General features: G+C 37.0%; 4 protein-coding genes and 1 long non-coding RNA gene across 6 annotated transcripts; 4 read left to right on the top strand and 1 right to left on the bottom strand.

Moving 5' to 3' along the window:
- The first annotated feature begins 89 nt into the window (after nucleotides 1-89).
- LOC135790243 (uncharacterized) lies at nucleotides 90-1,242 on the top strand. Its single transcript, XM_065300356.1, has 4 exons — nucleotides 90-175; nucleotides 232-420; nucleotides 474-760; nucleotides 813-1,242. Exons 1-4 carry the CDS (start codon nucleotides 112-114, stop codon nucleotides 1,155-1,157), a joined length of 885 nt encoding a protein of 294 aa, XP_065156428.1. The 5' UTR covers nucleotides 90-111; the 3' UTR covers nucleotides 1,158-1,242.
- A 397-nt stretch (nucleotides 1,243-1,639) lies between these two features.
- On the top strand, nucleotides 1,640-2,530 carry LOC135790238 (uncharacterized). Its single transcript, XR_010547718.1, has 2 exons — nucleotides 1,640-2,163; nucleotides 2,234-2,530. It is a non-coding gene; the product is annotated as an uncharacterized lncRNA (long non-coding RNA).
- A 574-nt stretch (nucleotides 2,531-3,104) lies between these two features.
- LOC135790237 (protein dopey-1 homolog) lies at nucleotides 3,105-12,265 on the top strand. Of its 2 annotated transcripts, XM_065300348.1 has the most exons (12): nucleotides 3,105-3,433; nucleotides 3,564-3,718; nucleotides 3,843-4,029; nucleotides 4,244-4,599; nucleotides 4,829-9,370; nucleotides 9,434-9,612; nucleotides 9,671-10,374; nucleotides 10,437-10,589; nucleotides 10,657-10,846; nucleotides 10,967-10,978; nucleotides 11,154-11,321; nucleotides 11,383-12,265. In XM_065300348.1, exons 2-12 carry the CDS (start codon nucleotides 3,569-3,571, stop codon nucleotides 11,744-11,746), a joined length of 7,005 nt encoding a protein of 2,334 aa, XP_065156420.1. In that variant the 5' UTR covers nucleotides 3,105-3,433; nucleotides 3,564-3,568; the 3' UTR covers nucleotides 11,747-12,265. The 2 variants fall into 2 exon arrangements, with proteins under 2 accessions (XP_065156420.1, XP_065156421.1); XM_065300349.1 differs by lacking the exon at nucleotides 10,967-10,978 and having other exon boundaries at nucleotides 3,106-3,433.
- Nucleotides 12,266-12,443: 178 nt separating this feature from the next.
- On the top strand, nucleotides 12,444-13,595 carry LOC135790867 (MIP18 family protein galla-2-like). The gene is made up of 2 exons (XM_065301152.1): nucleotides 12,444-13,142; nucleotides 13,203-13,595. Exons 1-2 carry the CDS (start codon nucleotides 13,028-13,030, stop codon nucleotides 13,547-13,549), a joined length of 462 nt encoding a protein of 153 aa, XP_065157224.1. The 5' UTR covers nucleotides 12,444-13,027; the 3' UTR covers nucleotides 13,550-13,595.
- On the bottom strand, nucleotides 13,557-14,245 carry LOC135790868 (mitochondrial inner membrane protein OXA1L-like). Its single transcript, XM_065301153.1, has 3 exons — nucleotides 14,183-14,245; nucleotides 13,848-14,121; nucleotides 13,557-13,790 (listed from the first exon to the last, which is right to left on the bottom strand). Exons 2-3 carry the CDS (start codon nucleotides 14,074-14,076, stop codon nucleotides 13,621-13,623), a joined length of 399 nt encoding a protein of 132 aa, XP_065157225.1. The 5' UTR covers nucleotides 14,077-14,121; nucleotides 14,183-14,245; the 3' UTR covers nucleotides 13,557-13,620.
- Between the last annotated feature and the right edge of the window lie 3,159 nt (nucleotides 14,246-17,404).

Raw genomic sequence — 17,404 nt, 5'->3', positions numbered from 1 at the left:
TTTATTTACAAACAGCAACATTTATTGCAAATAAAAAGCCAAAAAACTAGCGCGAATAACCCGCGCATTTAGTTTATGGTTCAGTTTCAATCAACGAGTGTGAGTAGCGGTATGGTTATGTCTTCTCAAAAAGTTTTTCGCCTCATTAGTGGAGATTATATGCCATTAATTGGCTGTACGAATTATATACTGCTTAACTATTATCTTTACTGATATCCACGCTCATTTTAGATGGTACTTTCAGGGTGCGTGGGCGCGCATTAATATATGAAGTCTTGGATTATGCGCTGGAAGCTGGATATCGGCTCATTGATACAGCTGTTGTATATGGCAATGAGGAGGATATTGGAGAAGCACTAACAACTTTATTACCAAAATATAATTTGAACCGTGAAGATATTTTTATAACGAGCAAATTACGTTAGTATCTCCAAATAATCAAAGAAATCCTATTAAATTATGACAAATTACAGCTCCAAATCTTTATGGCAACTTTGAAAAGATACTTGATGTAGTCCAAAGCAGTTTGATCAAGTTAAAGGTGCAGTACCTAGATTTATACTTAATTCATTGGCCAGGACAGCAGGGTAAAAGCCCACAACAAGAAGATAACTCAATTATCAGGAGTCAAACATGGCAAGCATTAATTGAAGCCAAGAATAGGGGCTGGGTTAGAAACATTGGTGTATCTAATTATACTGTGCAACATATGACAGAGTTATTACTAAATAATCATGGTGTCATGCCAGTTGTTAATCAGGTAAATTCATAAACATTTGGGTACTTCTTAACAGTAAAACCCACATTTTTAGGTTGAATGGCATCCATTATATTACCAACAAGAGTTATTAAATCTCTGTCATGATAATGGTATTCTTCTTCAGGCATATTGTAGTTTAGGAGGCACATCCGACTCACATGTGTTACTGAATGATCCAAATGTGCAAAGAGTGACTAAAAATCTTTATAAAACACCAGCTCAGGTGCTTCTTGCTTGGGCACTACAGCAGGGAGTAGGCATAATTCCAAAATCATTGAGAAAAGAGCACATTATTGCCAATTTTAACTTGGATTTCAAAATACCAGAACAAGATCTGAAAATTTTAAATCATTTGCCTCAAAAGAAGTTTGCTTGGGATCCAACAATTGTATCATAAGTTCTTGTTAACAATGCATATTATATATTTTGTAAATTCAAGTTAGTTCATGTTTTATATCATTTATAAAAATGTTTGCTGATAATGTTGCAAAAGTTTCATTAGATTTATACAACAGTTTAAAGAAAACCGGTAAGCCAACCATAAGTGAATGGACTGTCATAGCCGCAATTTTAGTAGAAAGCAATAATAAGTTGGAAGTAGTTGCAATGGGCACAGGAACAAAATGTATTGGTAAATCACAAATGTCGCCGGATGGAGTTATACTTAACGATTCACACGCGGAAGTTGTGTGTCGTCGTGCATTTATTAGATTTTTATATCACGAAATGTTAAAAGAACAGAGTGATATTTTAGAGAGAGAAAACGGTAAATTGTTCCAACTTGCAAAGGGTTTAAAATTCCATATGTATTCAAGTTTAATGCCATGTGGCGATGCTTCGATTTTTCCTAAAATCGACTATAAACAAGATATATCTGATTATGGAATGGTCGTAGAGTCAACACCTAACAATCTTTCCACTGTCAAAAACACAGATAATGGCGAAAATGCAGCCAAGAGAATAAAATTAGATATTCACCGAACAGGTGCAAAATGTCTACCACATGATGACAAAGTGGATGAAAGACAATCTGGAAGTGCATATCACGTACTAGGTGCAGTGAGAACCAAACCAGGACGCGGAGATCCAACTCTATCAGCCTCCTGCAGTGATAAACTAGCCAAGTGGATCCACATGGGAGTTCAAGGCAGTTTCTTGAGTTTACTTTTGAAGGAACCCATTTATTTGTCGAGTATTACAATCGGCCACGAAAATTTCTCTAAAGAATCATTTGAAAGAGCATTATACAAACGATTTGATGATAATCAAGGCAAATGTGAAACTGAGAAAAAGTATACACTGCATATTCCAGATTTATTTCTATCTACACTGCGGAACTTTGACGCACAAAAATGTGAAACTAAACAACCGGCTCCCGCCAGTATAATATACATCAAGAATAGGTATGTTTCGAATATCTTTTAATAGATTGTTTATACTTTATGTTTGAAATGATGCGGTTTTGTTTTATAGTAAACCGGAAGTGGCAGTGGATGGTTTTAAACAAGGTGTCACAAAGAAAAATCGGTTTACGTCGAGTGGTAGACTGCAAATTTGCAAGTTGGAACTGTTGAAATGTTTTTTTAAAGTTGCAACCAAATTGAATTTAAATATTGATTCTAAACTATCCTATAGTGCCTTAAAACATTCCACGGAATATTCGAAATCATGGAGGGAATTACAAAAAGGTAAATTCAAAGTGTGGCCACAAAAACTGTCGACTTTTGAAAATTTTGTAACTGTCGAATAAAGTTTATTTTATTATTACAATCAATATTTGTGAATTCGGATGAATAATAATACTTCGGGACGGAAAATTTAGAGTGTAGTACAAGGCTCTTAGTGGAACATTTTTGAATAGTACATATTGTTACATTCGTCACCCCTTGTTTCGGTCATTACTCACAATCACGAAACTATTTTGGGCAGACGCAATTCAAACAAAAGCAATTCCCATTGTTTTATTTTCGGAGTTGATAAGTTTTGCATTGTGACGCTTGACATTATATAAAAAAAAAAAGAAACTACGCCACAATGTGAGCAAACGGATTCATTTATGGTATTCTTAATTAATTATACATATTTTGAAAAGTATATGTACAATTAGCACATATTGCCGCGCTAATATCTTCAATTCAGGCATTTACGAATTTCGAATTTTACGAAGAAAATTGTTAATCAGTTTTAGAGCAGAAAAGAGTTTATCTACCCATTTAAAAAATTTAATTTCCATGCTTTGACATACAGATAACAATTAAAGTAATTTATGATATGCCACTTCCGCGATTTCGACTGGTGAACTTGTAATTTCGCAGTTGGTACTCATTTTGTTAGTGTATGATGTCAGCTGTTGGGCTGTCAGGAGCTCAGTGCGTTTCGTATGTTTAGTGCGTTGGTTGCATTGCGTTGTTTCATTTGTTGCAAACGTCAAGATATGGACGAGCACACAGGACGGACACCTTCTTCCTATTAGTGCCGTAATAATAATGATTGAACAAATAAGCGCGATGTGAGTGTGCCAATTAACGACCGGGAGTGAATCGGGTTTGATACGATGGTAATCTGTCGACGATACTGCACTCGTTAAAAAACATTGTGCTGATTTTGTGAGAGTTAAACACAAGAGGCGAATTACCTCTGAATTTTGTTTATGCTGTTTATAACATTTCGCTCGTGAGTAATAATTTTACGCTTACGTTTACGATTACCGAATCCGGTTGCGAAACACTTGCCTGCAACACACAAATCTAGTCATGCTAAACTGAAAGTTTTCACTAATTTCGGATTGTTTCTGTTTTCATAGCAACAATGAGTTCTATGATAAAATTAGAAGAATATGAGCTCCTCACGGATTCCAAATATCGGATCTACGCTACAGCTGTTGAGAAGGCATTGAAGAATTTTGAGTACACTGCAGAATGGGCTGATTTAATATCAGCATTAGGCAAATTAAACAAAGTAAATATAACAATTAGTTTGTTAAATAAGTTAGATAATCTTATGAAACATTAGAATTACTTTTAATTTTAAATGTAAATAATGTTAAATAGTGCAAATCTTAATGTGGTGATTTTACTTTTAGGTTTTGACAGCTTATCAAAAGTTTCCAATAACACCAAGAAGAATAAAAATTTGTAAACGTTTAGCACAATGCATGCACCCAGCTTTACCATCTGGAGTGCATTTAAAAGCTTTAGAAACATATGATATCATGTTCAAAAGTATGGGTACCAACAGGCTAGCAGAGGAATTATTCATTTATGGTGCAGGTATGTTTGAACTTTACTGTTACATATACAGGCATAAAGATTACTACTATGCAAAATTAACAATATCATCCTACTGGCATAAAAACATTAATGGTATTTTTATGCTTATGTTCATGTGGGTATAAGTAACATAATCACATAATAAAACATTTGCCTTGAGTATAATCAATTTTCCTGTAAACTTATTGATTTTAACCAAATGATTTTCTCCTAGGTTTGTTTCCATTACTGGGACATTCGGCGATGTTCATTCGTCCAACATTGCTGCTTCTCTATGAAACACATTTCGTCCCGTTGCGCGAACGTCTACGTCCTGCATTAAGCGGATTTCTAAGCGGAGTGTTACCGGGATTGGAGATTGGTTCGGATCATTTTGACCGGACGAATTCAATCCTTGAAAATGTATGCGAAGGAGTGGGTCCCGAGTGGTTCTATACCTGCATTTGGCAGGGCATTCGAAGTAATAGCCCTGTTCGTCTTCCTGCAATCAGTTACATTCTCGCACATTACAATAGAAAACTGTCCATGGAGGATCAACTGTACTTGATGGGGCGCGATATCGATGTCATGGTAATGCTTATCTTATCTATTTTTATTTTAGTTATTTTGTGGGTCGGGCACGTTTCAAATACCGAAGAAAGTGTTGGAACTAAGTGTGTTAACTCATTAATACGCTTCGTTTATTGAGGCCTTTAAATGCCAGACGGAATGACTTGCTCGTTATGTCTACATGCGCTATATGTTTACTTTTATGATAATATAAATTGTTTAATGAATTGGTCGATATTCCCGTCTGTAGATATCTGGGCTGTGTGCAGCTGTGCAAGATTCCAGCGTGTTGGTGCAAAGGTCAGCGCTGGACTTGTTAATGGTGTGCTTCCCGACGTGGAACACGCAATTGTTGTATGCCGATATGGTCCGACTAGTGACGGCCGCTTTGACTACAATCTTACGCCGTGACATGTCGTTAAACAGAAGACTGTACTCTTGGCTGTTGACCAGCGAAACGCGTTCGGAGCGCAATGCGGATTTTCAAGTGGAGGACGATGAGTCGGATGCTGAGGAACCGACTACACCGACCATCGCTATTGATTTATTGATGGAAGCAATACGCGTTATTTTAAAGCAGGGAAGCACTGAAATTCCATTAGACGTTAAACCTTATCGGTTATTAACGTCGTTGTTTGATAAGCCACAAATTGGTCCGATGATTCTCGACAATATCTTGTATGACGTGTTTCGAGCATTGTACACGTCGTGTTTGAATTTGCAAAAACACAAGTCCAATACCACACGTTGCGTTAGTTTTAATGGTAATTTGACGAGCTTAAAAGGAGATGAAGACGCTTTGAAAAAGTCGTTTTTAACTCAACATTGCCAAGAGTTAACGCGAAATGCTAATTTGTTGTTCAACACGCTTCAAACTTATTACATTTGGTCTTACATTGAACGTTTATTTGAAAAATCGGTGACGATGAAACGAAGCAGTAGGCATCAGTATGCTGTAAATGATATTGGGTCTGGCGAGCCGAATTTGCTCGAGATCTGCGTTCTGACTGACTTTTTGTTAGATATCATACCTATTGAAACCTACGCGGAAAATACGGTGGAAATATTACCGAATTTGTTTTCCAAGATAATTAACGTTATACGCGAACAGAATAAGTCAATATCACAGGAGGAGATACTTGCCAGTTTGAAACTGTGCTCGAAAATATTAACGAAAATTCAGCCGTGTCCAACGTTTATGCCTAAGGTATCTAAAATTGAAACACAAGTGGAAAAGGTGGACGAAAAAGAGGATTCTTTTGAGGTAGAAAGTTTAAAGAATGGCTTGGAGAAAAGCAAGTCTGATTCAAAAATAAACGAAAAAGCTTCAAAACATGAACTGAGTATAGAAGACGCAAGTCGCGAGCGCTCAAACAGTAATCAGATGAAGAAAAACAAAAACAAAGATTCTCCGAAAATTGATAAGAAAAGTAAAAGTAAAAAGTCCAAATCCAGTTCAAAACTGTACGATTTGAAGAAAGAAGATGTTGAGGCAGATGCTGTATCTCTTTCTCCATCGGAAAAGAAGGAGGAACGAGTTGAGAAGCCTGAAAAGGTACAAGAAGAGCCTATAAAGGTCGAAAACAAACACATCATCATGTGCTTGAAAGTGTACAAACGTTTTTACGAAACATTGTTAGCTGATTTTATCATGCAGGAGCTGAAAGCCGAAGTGTTTTTTGAAAGTTTACTTAAAGAGAACACTTTGCGCAACAATGAGCTGATGGAAATGCTAGAAGATAAATTATATGAACGTCCCAAGAAATGTCCATCCAATTTGAGCGAAACGCGTAATCAAACCTACACTGAGGCATCAAACATCTACGATGAATCAATTCAGGTTGCTTCAAATTTGTTGATTGAATTTGCGGCATTTCCGAATATTTTACAGGATGATCAGGAGTTTGAATTTCCGCATTGGTTAAAAGTTCTCGTGGGCTGTTCGTGCTCTCCCAAGGCGAATAATAACGTCAAGATTACGTGCATGAACACATTGTTGAAGATCATCAGCATTTCGAAAACACAAAGTCTCGAGAAGCATGCCAACAATAACAATGTAGTATTAATGGGAATATTGGATATTCAGCATGTGATATTTATCGAGGAAAACACAATTGTTCTGGAGTGTATTTGCGAGATATTGTGGGATCTTTTGGGCTATCTGAGTAATCAAAATCAGCTAATAATATGCGCAAATCTACTTTACAGCATTCACAATGTTTTCGACACGAAAATGTTCGTCGAGCACGTCATCGGTAAATATTTAGTCGATGGGGTTTTATGCACGGATTATTTCAAGCGGTTTTTCTTATTGTGGCATGGCGGACGCGAGCTAAAACTACGAAATCCATCCTTGAGCAATTCGGCAATGCGAAATTTTGATCATTGTTTATTGAAAATAATGGACAATTTAAATAACCAAGAGCGACCGAATATACGACTTCTTTCGGAAACGTTTGTAACGCACAGTTTGCTGCGGCATGACATTGCGAGGATTATAAATCCTCTTCTGTCGAAATTGTTGTCGGCGACAACGGCACGAATATCAATTCGTTTTGTAAATATTGAAGACCCCGAGCTGCAAGCTCACAACCAAGCTGAGGGAGCTAAGGCGGAAGATGTGAACGCGAAGAAAATCTACGCAATTAGTAGTGTGAATGGTAATGTGATGTTTCATGTAACTGACGGGCCAAGCCCGAAACCTTCGAAGAAGCGTTGGTTCCTGTTTCCGCGCCCTGGCAAAAAGGGAAATCAGGTTGTCAACATGACCACTAGTCTAACGGACAACTTAAACGTAGTCACGAAGCGCAATAAAGACTTTAAACCCGACGTTTCACCAAATATTGATCGTGCTAAAAACAACGTTAAATTATTTATTAATCCTCTGAGCAGCAAGGAAATATATCCCAACGGAGTTGATGGCTGTTACACCAAGTTGGACTCGCATTCGTCCACTGAAAGTCTGTCGGATAATAATACAAACGCCGATTCGGGATTCGTATCTATGAGTTTCCATTCGGTAGCGGAAAAGAGAAGATCCGATAATGACAAGCACAGTATTGATACAAAGTCCGATGTTTTTATCGAAGAAGGTGTTGAGAAGCCAGAACGTGTCAGTCGTATGAAACGTTCGAAGAGTTTGGACGAGAAAACGCATGCGGATGTCGAAGATCATTTGCAGCACAGTTGGTCCGAATCTGTATCCGAGAGCGATGTAAATTCGTCACTCGATGTTGTTCGAACCGCAGATGCGGCCGAAGATTATTTTAAGATGCCTTCCAAGGAAGCTAGCGAAGATATTGCACTGTTACTTAATGACATATTAGAACAGGTCTGCCCTAACGAAACAAACGGAGCGAAAACGAAAAACTTTACTCTTTACCCAATTCATCAACACTTGTGCCTCTATTACGAAGTTTTTGACTCCAATCAAATTATTTATACGCTTCGCACACTAAAGAACTGCATCAACTCTAACCCGCTTCTATTTATTCGTTGCTTAGCCACGTCCGGATTAAAGGACCTGCAAAGCAATAACATTTTATATTTGTTAGCGCGTCATAGAAAAAGCATTCAAGGAGGCGGTTTCGGCGGAGAACTGAGCCCAGATCACATTAATGTCTATCGTGGATTCACTTTTCTGGACGTTCTAATAACTATTACATTAAATTATATCAAGAGTTTCTACCCTTGTCTGGATGATGTCAAACTTACAAGGACGGAGCAGGATAACAATTTGCAAATTCAACTCGACTGCTTGGAAATACTAGACATTATCATAAAGCATTTGATTAATATTGTCAACGACAATTCCAAAGGATTCTCTGGTTATATTGCGGACACGCTGAAGAAATGTATCCTGCAGAAAGTGCTTTTGCATTGCTTACTAATGTCGGTGCGGAATTTTGACGAGGACGCCTCGTTTGCCGAAGAAATTTTACTTTTTAATAATTTTAAACTCTACGACAATCAGAAGCGAGTTACCGAATATGTGGAAGCATATCAAATCTTACTTTTAAGGCTTATCAATTCGTTGATCATACTAGAATTTAAGGTATTTCCGGAAACAGTGGATACCCCTAATGGCGAAACGGCGACCATCTTAATTCCGCAGCAAAGCATGTTCTTGTCGGCGATTTTGAGTGCACTAAAGCATCAGAATATGAAACATCTGCATCAAAATTGGTGTCATATGGTAACATCATGTCTGCCTTACTTTAACGACAACTTGAAGCAAATTTCACTCACAGTGATACATCAGATTTGTAATAACATCGAGAAGATTGCGGACGCTTACATGGCGACTGAACTCGGCGGTGAATTATGCGCAGATTACGCGACGACACAATTAGAATCCCTTACGATATTGGTTCATTATAATCTATTGGACTCGACGCAGACGGCGAATCAGAATTTACCGACGTTGGGGAATACGGCTTCCACGATTGTGACAAACACTAGCGACATTTTTAATAATTTGGTGAATGCGTTCTTTAGTCCAATCGGTGGGGAAGTCAACTTGACGAATAAACACAATAAAGACAACTACCAACTTGCCAGGAAGGCTATCCTCAGCCACATGCCCAGAATTATTTCAAGTGTTGCTAAGCTATGGCAAACCATTGTCAGCATCGATGGCGACTTTGAGGGCGTATTTGGGCATTCGAAAATTGTGAAACAGCAGCTTCTGGAATTCCTGAGTCCGATTGCTGTGCATCACAGCTCTAGTTTCTTGGCGGCGATAGCCGTAGCATGGCATGAGAGGAAAAATCCTTTCATGAGTATGAAAACTGTAAGTTTCGATATTAAAAATCTGCAAAATTTTGAAATTAATAATATTTTTTTGTATGTTTAGGCGCTCCCGGAACCAAATACGAGTCAAAACAATTTAGTCTATTTAATATCAGCTATCAGGGTAATTCCGTTAGATAACTTGGTGCAAACTGTAACTGCTGTGATAAAAAATCCGCCGCCCACGGAGGGTCTTAGTTCGGAAATATTTCTTGATGTCTCCATTCTTGAGTTGTTTTATTGGTAAGTTTGGAATACAATATACCTAACTATCTCATTGCTAATCATGTAAATTATTTAGTTATATGAGAAATACCACACCCACACAAATATCCGAAGCATGGAGCTCGCTTCTTGCGTTAATAAGAGAAGGCTGTTCGTTATCGCCTCAATGTCAATTCCTACTGGCGGCGTTGCTGCACGAACTGATGATCAAGTGCTGTCCACTGGAAGAACGCAAAGATCAAAAGGATTTACAAGATGTGACATCAAAACTAATCGAATGCGTATCGCAAGTATGCGGTGCTTGTTTGGAACAGACAACATGGCTGCGGCGAAACCTAGCCGTTAAAGAGCAGGAAGTTGATTCAGCGTCTAGCGGAAGTGTGACACCCGGGAGCCATTTAGATGTCATTAATGTTGCTGCTAATTATAGCGTTCAAGCGCAGCTTGTGTTATCTGAAATATTGGCACAGATCTTGGATATATGCTTCGGTTCGGTGGAGAAGGATAAAGTCAATAGCATCCTGTCGTCACTGATGGGTAACATCGTGCCGTATTTGCGGACGCACACATTACGCAACATGCCCAGTTTCAATGCTTGCTCAAAATTAATGGCGAGCCTAAGCAGCTATCAATACACGCGGAAGGCTTGGAAAAAGGACGTGTTTGATTTGCTATTGGATAACACTTTATTCCAAATGGACCAGGCTTGTTTGAAATACTGGAAAGTTATCGTTGACAATTTGATGACCCATGACAATACAACCTTTCGTGATTTGATGAGTATGTTTAAAATTAGTCGGCATCTTTTCGACCCAATACTAATAAAATTGTATTGTTTTCAGTCCGAGTCTCTTTGACACAGAGCGGAAGTTTAAACATTTTCGCATCGCGGGAACAAGAATACGAACAGCGTGCGCATCTATTAAAACGACTCGCATTTGTTATATTCTGCAGTGAGACCGATCAGTATGCCAAATATATGTCAGAAATACAAGGTATAATGAGTAGATATTAGCGATTCATAGGTAATAGAAGTGTAAATTTTGTTTGGTATTTTTGTAGAACAATTAACTGCCAGCCTGCGATTGTGTGTGCCCAGTATTCAAGCACAAGTGTTCATGTGCTTTAGAGTGCTACTAATTCGAATGTCACCCTTGCACGTGACGTCATTATGGCCTATCATCATCAGTGAAATGCTGCAAGTGTACATACAAATAGAACAAGAATTACAGACGGACAGCGAGGAGTTTAGGTACGTTAAGTGTCTCGTTTATCATTATTATGCATAAGTAGGTAACTAATTTGTTGATTGCTGAACGTTGGTCTAATTAACATATTTTTGTTGTTGCTTTACGGGGAACGGCCTGCGCAGGAACAATAGCAGGTAATTCTAACTTGTATTTTACTAATATTGCTTTTTGTTGCTCGTTAAGTATAAGTGTTAGTTGTTGCTTTAAAAGTTTTATAACAGTTTAGAATGGGATAAATTGTTATAAACGAACATTTAGTGCGAACTACTATGTAATGAAGAAATGGTAAATGAGTTGCTACTGTTTTAGTGCACACATCAAATTTTTATCTACTTTGGATCCAAGTTGGACCCAAAATAGCAACAATGGACTTCACGCTTTAGGCAATCCGCATTGGTTGCGATTACAGTTGGCCGCTGCCAAGCTTCTAGACTTGGCCCTGTTGTTACCGGCAACTTCACTACCACAGTTTCAGATGTAAGTTTTACGTGCTGGATGAAAACAACGCTGAATATAATATGCATTCTAAATAAATTAGGTACCGATGGGCATTTGTCGAAGATGATGTGAACACAGACATGACAGAATCAACTTCCTTCACGCCACATGTTTGTCGTATCGCAAACCTTATGGACCAAAAATACGCCTCTACCGAAATTGAACCCCTGCCTACCAAGCAAAACGAACTATTGCTAACAGTGACTTCGATCAATCAATTGCAAGATTTGCATCCGTTTTTCAAAACGCTCAGTCTTTGCTCGAATCGCCACAGGTCCGAATGCAACGGGTCCGTGCCCAACGATCTCCTAAGCGACAAACCTGTCGATAAGAAAATGCAAGTCGTTCTTGAGAAGTTAGATAAGGTCGTGGAAGCCGATTTCTTAGACAAGATTCCGAGATAAATCCATTATTGTTTGTTTACAATCGCGCTACTGTAGCTAATTAATTTATACACACTAAATCGTTACTAGGGCTAAGTTCCAAAGATTATGGGATGCATTGGAGACATTCAGTATTACTTTTAAACGAATTGAAACACGTCCGTCTTCACTGATGATTTGCGAGTGAGAAATATTAAATATTGGAAGGATTAAACGTCTACATCTAAGGTTATAAATTAAGTAAAGCATTTTTTCAATAAAGCTAATTGTTACTTAATTGAATTTATTCAAAACACATTTTTACATTTTAAAATAATATAAAGAGTATGATTAGGTACATAAATTTCCAGAGAAGAAATTATGAAATTGTGATTTTCTATGTGATGTTTTAATTCAAATGACACGCCGGATTGAATGGATTGATACTTGATTGATGAACCCTAGGCGATAAACGGTAACATAAGGAATAAATAATATATTACATTTTTTGTTAATTGAATTGTAAACACACGGATATGTTAATAAATTAATTTTAACTAATTTTTAAATTGCAACAGGCAGAGAACTTGTAGAACTCTGGATGCTTTTCTTGCTTTCTCATTAGTTTCGCTGGTATTTGGATTTCTGCTGCCGCGGGTTGGTGAATTCGTATAATAGTTTCGGACTATTTCGAATTTCGCGCCAAGTACAATACGTGCACCTGTAACTCGAGTCTGCAAATCGGGACATGTCAATTTATATTTACATTGTACCCAGTGATTGACCATATCTCTATATTGTGCCAGAATGGACAATGAAAATGTTAAAGAAAAACTGAACACTTTAATTCATAAAAAGTTATCTGAACATTCCTCAATGGACTCATGTGATAGTTATCAAACAGTGCAAATAAAGCAAGAGCATTTCGATCAGGACATAAATGGATCATCAGAAGCAGATTTAAACAGTTATCAACAAGATGCGACTGAAATAATTGTTGCTCCTGAAGACAGATTTAAACATATTTCTCTCCATGAAGTCTTAAATGAGAAGAAGAAAGCATTATTGAGGAATCCCGAAATTATAGATCTGTTACTTAGACAATCAAAATCATAGATTCGTTTATTTTTATATATAATGTTGGCAAATAAATGAAAAGGTGTTTATATTGATAATAAGTGTTATTGCAGCCACCTTCATGTGTTTGCACCTTGATGTCCTTCAAGTTGTCAATCAGTGAACAAATCAGCCAGTTCTGGTCAGTGTTATTTAGACAGCAGTGGTGTAAGTTGATTTATTTGTTATTAAACAAAAAGGAAAACCATGGATTTGGAAAACGTAAACCCCAACGTATACCATAAAGCATCCGAGCGTATTGTTCTTGCAGAGGAAGAGGATGACGATGTCGTGGATGAGATTGATTCTCGCGAAATCTTTGGTGAGATAACCTATAAATAATTTGCAGCAAATGCAACATAAAAACATTAACTATTTTCAGATTTAATTAAAAACATAAACGATCCAGAACACCCGCTGTCCCTTGAAGAATTGCACGTGTTGGAGGAGAGCCTAATTACTGTGGACAATCAGAACAAGTTAGTCAAAGTACTTTTTACCCCAACTATCCCACATTGTAGCATGGCAACTTTAATTGGTTTGTCCATCAGAGTAAAACTACTCAGATGTTTGCCATCAACATTCAAAGTTAATGTTGAGATTAATCCTGGCACACATAATGCTGAACACTCAGTAAATAAACAACTTGCTGACAAGGAAAGAGTAGCAGCTGCCCTGGAAAATGATAACTTGATAAAGGTAGTAAACCAATGCATAGCAACCAAATAAATGAATGTGTATTTGTACATTTGTTTATTAAATGTATTGAAATTAATTCAATCTTAAGTTTACAACAATGTTCAGTTACTACTCTTTATTGCACTCTGTGCAGTACTTGTTTTTTTCACTTGTTTTGTTGGATCATATTTGTATGTTTTAACAAGTGGTCCTTTACCAGCGCGCTGAAACTGCAGCTCGTCTAATCGCCGACGTTCTTCAATTTCTTTAGTGATCTTGATATTTGTCCATGCTGTAACAAATTTATTATTAGTCAATTGTATTGCCAAATTTTGTAGTAATCACTTACAGTCTTTCAAACCACCAACGAATCCTTTATTTTGTATTGGCAACTTGGCTTTATCATGCTGCAGCATGGGATCAATCTTGAAATAATCGCGCACGGCGGGAATCTTGAGAAATCCTACTTGACCAAGTGAAATAACGTTACTTGACAGCCAATAGCACAGAATGGCTCCGGGGAAATTCACGGTGAACGGCAAAATGACAAACGGTAGCGCCCGCAGAACGTATTTCATTGTTTGAAGATTTTGCGAATTTAAACGTGCAGCATCAGTTCCCAACTGAAACCCACAGCATTTCATTTGTATTCTTTTGTTTGTGTATTATTATTTAAAATGGTACCTCAATAGTTGCCCACAAAGTCAAACTCGTAATCACAGGCAATGCGAAAAACTGATCTGGTACCGTCAAGGCGATTTCAAGCCGCGATGCTGTAACCCTAAAGAGCAATAAGCTTTTACTTGGTCTATGCTATCAAACATTTATTTCTTTTCAACAGTTGCATATCGTTCTCTATTAAAATCTATGTCGCGCAAACTCGATGCATTGTTAAATATGCTTGCTGATAATCCACAAGCAACTACAACTCTCATGAAGCAAATGTATTACCAGATTTTTCGATATCCAGTTACAGAAACTCTTGAGAGAAATTTAATCAGCTTTTAATTGACAAACAAGTAGCACTCACTCAATATGTAACTTTACTTTCTTCATCCTCAAGAGAATTGCACGAAAGGCATGTTTTGTTTTGCTTGAAAATTGCTTAGTAATATCTAACTATAGAAATTTTGATATTATTATCGACCTGGTTCAGCATTGTAAAATGTTTCATGGACTGAATTAAACAAAGACATAACGGCAATGGGAAAAAAATATTCGAAGCGTTGAAGCGATGAACCTCTGCATCTCTTGGAGTGGTTAAAAAACTATAAAGGTCGAAAAAATGTCCTTCGTACAGCATTTGAAAAGTAAGTTAACGTGATCTTCTACATTGAATAAATTTTATGAAGAAATATGGGAAGCACTCATGAATCAAATCGAGCATGCACAGCTGTGTTTCTTCTGCCGCTCCAAAATTTGGAATTAACAACTTCTCCTTTGGAAAGCGAGAAAGGATCGGAGTAACACTAATGGGTCTAGTGTTACAAATTTTCGTTCGGGATTTTTGTCTTTTTCGGGTTTGACGACACTCTGTAATCTTCCACGTCTCCAGAATACAAAAATGTTGGCCAAGTTATAATTGCCCTCTCACGGAGCAGCTTAATTGCCTTTGGCGGAAGGTGTCTAAGCCTGGATCTTTTCGGTGTTCTTTAGATTTGATCGCCTGTTTAATTTCGTCAACTAAAGACAATCAACTACGCTTGGCTGCGAATTTAGAATCAACAGGGTCGCCAGACAATGGGGTCCCCGGTTGTTTGTAAATAAATTGGTTCGCATTTATATAGAAATTCTGCCGCGGTACATCCTTAAACATTTATATTTATATATATTTTACAAGATATATGAAAATATGATATTTTTTCAAGTGTTACGAGTATTTATTTATTAAGAAACTACACCGCTTTTATAAATTAGTTGTTCATAATACAACTTTTTTTTTTTTTCATAGATAATATTTTTGTGATTACCACTTTTGGTGCTTTGAATAAATGCTACTTTTCTACATTCTCCCTTGCTTGCAGCTACTAAGCCAACCATGAACAGCACAACACCTTCCATTTTATCACAACAAATTTTGAAATAAATAAATTAGTATTTTTTATATTTAATTAAATTTAATTCAACACTCACCAGCAGGCACGTGTTTGCATTAATATTAATAACATCGGTTTTTCATATTAGAATATTAGGTGTTACAAGCATGGAAATGTTTGCTAGCATAATAGTTCGTATAGAGTGGTCTGGTCGTTTTATAAAATGCAAGAATTGATGTCGGTGAGAAGTTAAAATTTTTGTGTTTTCCTTTGAAAATGTACATTTTCAAATCAATTTATCAAGTTTGCCTAGAAGGTATACTATTTGGTAACCGCCCAGCAGCACAGTGGGATGCCTATATTATCGTGGAACCAATCACCAATACGGCAACGCGCAGTCGCTTCAGGCCCCTTCTATATTCGACTGAATGCCCGCGGTGCACTGCGACTTGATTCAGTTTTGGCGCCACGTCGGACGGTTGGCGCTGTCTGTTGCATTTGATACATCGGTTTGTGTGTACGAATAAAAGTAACGGCTGATGTAGTATTCCTCAATAAATCAGTGTTCTAGATGGAAATCTGTATAATTGCCATGACCTAAGGCAAAATACATGCATAACATAACCAAGTGCAGCAACAGTATCACACCACGTTGTAACGAATTAATCAGAATTAATTTAAATACAATACTAGTGAGAGCTAAAACTAAAAAATGTATCACAAAACGATTCAAATGTTAAAGTCAAGAAGTAAAATTAGTGACCACGTTAATATATTAAAAATTAATCCCAAATTAAAATGTAATACCACTACAAAGCAGCATGAGTATAATCCACTCATTAAGAATTAGCTGTTCTGCCGGGCATGCATGTTATGCATCGCCTGCCAGCGACTTCGGGTGGGGCCGAGGCTTGTTAATTCATCTCTTTCGCTCTCTTTTTCTCCGTCTGTCGATTCTCGTCTTGGCAGTTCAGCTTTGTTTGAATTGCTGACCTCGAGATCTGTCTTTCTTTTCCTTTTGTGGTGCAGTGCCTGCAATTTCAACGAATTTTGTATGAAATACCGGTTTACACATAAAATTCTTTTGATGAACCCCTTTATCTTTTTTCCTTTATTTTCTTTTACTTTATTTGTCTTATTAAATAAATGTAAATAAACCATTTTATGATATTTCCATTTGGTTGGGTTAGACTTCAATTGCAGTGTTGTTTTTGACTTGTCAAAACGTGTCGATAACACGTCGCCAGTGTTCGCCAGTGCGTTTGATAAAACGGTACAAAAGCAACTACCTGATTTGTCACTATATCTACTTTTTGCCTGCAGCTGCTCTTACGAAGCTAGGGGGAATATTTGATCCGCTTCATTTGCTTTGGTGTTTGATTTACTCGCTCTTAAATTCTTGTAAAAGTAACACGCTTAAAATCTGCATGAGTTTCCGTTCATTGTAAGGTAAGGTTGCTCAAGTTGAACCCGCAAAAAAACAATACGGCATAAAAGTAAAAATTCATTATAAATATTAAAACTATTTGTTTACTAGCGTTAAAGTAACGCGCAACTTACGCTTATTTTTTAAATAGTGGGTCAGCTGAAACCTTGAGTCCCACATGTTATATATGTATTCACATGTGAATTAATCCTTACTAATATTATAAATGTGTATGTCCTGAAGTTTATCGTGCTTTCATGCAAAAACTACTTAACAGATCATCATGAAAATTTGTACACATATTCTTAGTGGTCCCCGATACTTTTTATTTAATTAAAATAATTATTTTTTTAAATAAAATAAAGAAATTGTTTAGCCAATAATACCTCTGCATCTGGCTAATTGACTACTTTAACGCAATCTAGCATTCCATCTAAAATTTAA

Source organism: Atheta coriaria, unplaced genomic scaffold, assembly GCF_025399875.1.
Source record: "Atheta coriaria isolate IRGN ID8LTWV9N9 unplaced genomic scaffold, Caltech_Dcor_3.1 hic_scaffold_4_pilon, whole genome shotgun sequence".
Taxonomy (NCBI): domain Eukaryota; kingdom Metazoa; phylum Arthropoda; class Insecta; order Coleoptera; family Staphylinidae; genus Dalotia; species Dalotia coriaria.
This window is presented reverse-complemented; position numbering and strand designations above follow the sequence as displayed.

What these genes read in the sequence shown, in the direction of transcription:
- LOC135790243 (XM_065300356.1), top strand. Translation starts at nt 112, where the DNA reads ATGGTTATGTCTTCTCAAAAAGTTTTTCGCCTCATTAGTGGAGATTAT. An exon ending in TTATATGCCATTAATTGGCT is followed by an intron (nt 176 to 231) that starts GTACGAATTATA and finishes CGCTCATTTTAG; the next exon opens with ATGGTACTTTCAGGGTGCGT. An exon ending in TTTTATAACGAGCAAATTAC is followed by an intron (nt 421 to 473) that starts GTTAGTATCTCC and finishes GACAAATTACAG; the next exon opens with CTCCAAATCTTTATGGCAAC.
- LOC135790868 (XM_065301153.1), bottom strand. Translation starts at nt 14,076, where the DNA reads ATGAAATACGTTCTGCGGGCGCTACCGTTTGTCATTTTGCCGTTCACC. An exon ending in CGTTGGTGGTTTGAAAGACT is followed by an intron (nt 13,791 to 13,847) that starts GTAAGTGATTAC and finishes AATTTGTTACAG; the next exon opens with CATGGACAAATATCAAGATC.
- LOC135790867 (XM_065301152.1), top strand. Translation starts at nt 13,028, where the DNA reads ATGGATTTGGAAAACGTAAACCCCAACGTATACCATAAAGCATCCGAG. An exon ending in TGATTCTCGCGAAATCTTTG is followed by an intron (nt 13,143 to 13,202) that starts GTGAGATAACCT and finishes AACTATTTTCAG; the next exon opens with ATTTAATTAAAAACATAAAC.
- LOC135790237 (XM_065300348.1), top strand. Translation starts at nt 3,569, where the DNA reads ATGAGTTCTATGATAAAATTAGAAGAATATGAGCTCCTCACGGATTCC. An exon ending in CATTAGGCAAATTAAACAAA is followed by an intron (nt 3,719 to 3,842) that starts GTAAATATAACA and finishes TTTTACTTTTAG; the next exon opens with GTTTTGACAGCTTATCAAAA. An exon ending in AACCTTTCGTGATTTGATGA is followed by an intron (nt 10,375 to 10,436) that starts GTATGTTTAAAA and finishes TATTGTTTTCAG; the next exon opens with TCCGAGTCTCTTTGACACAG.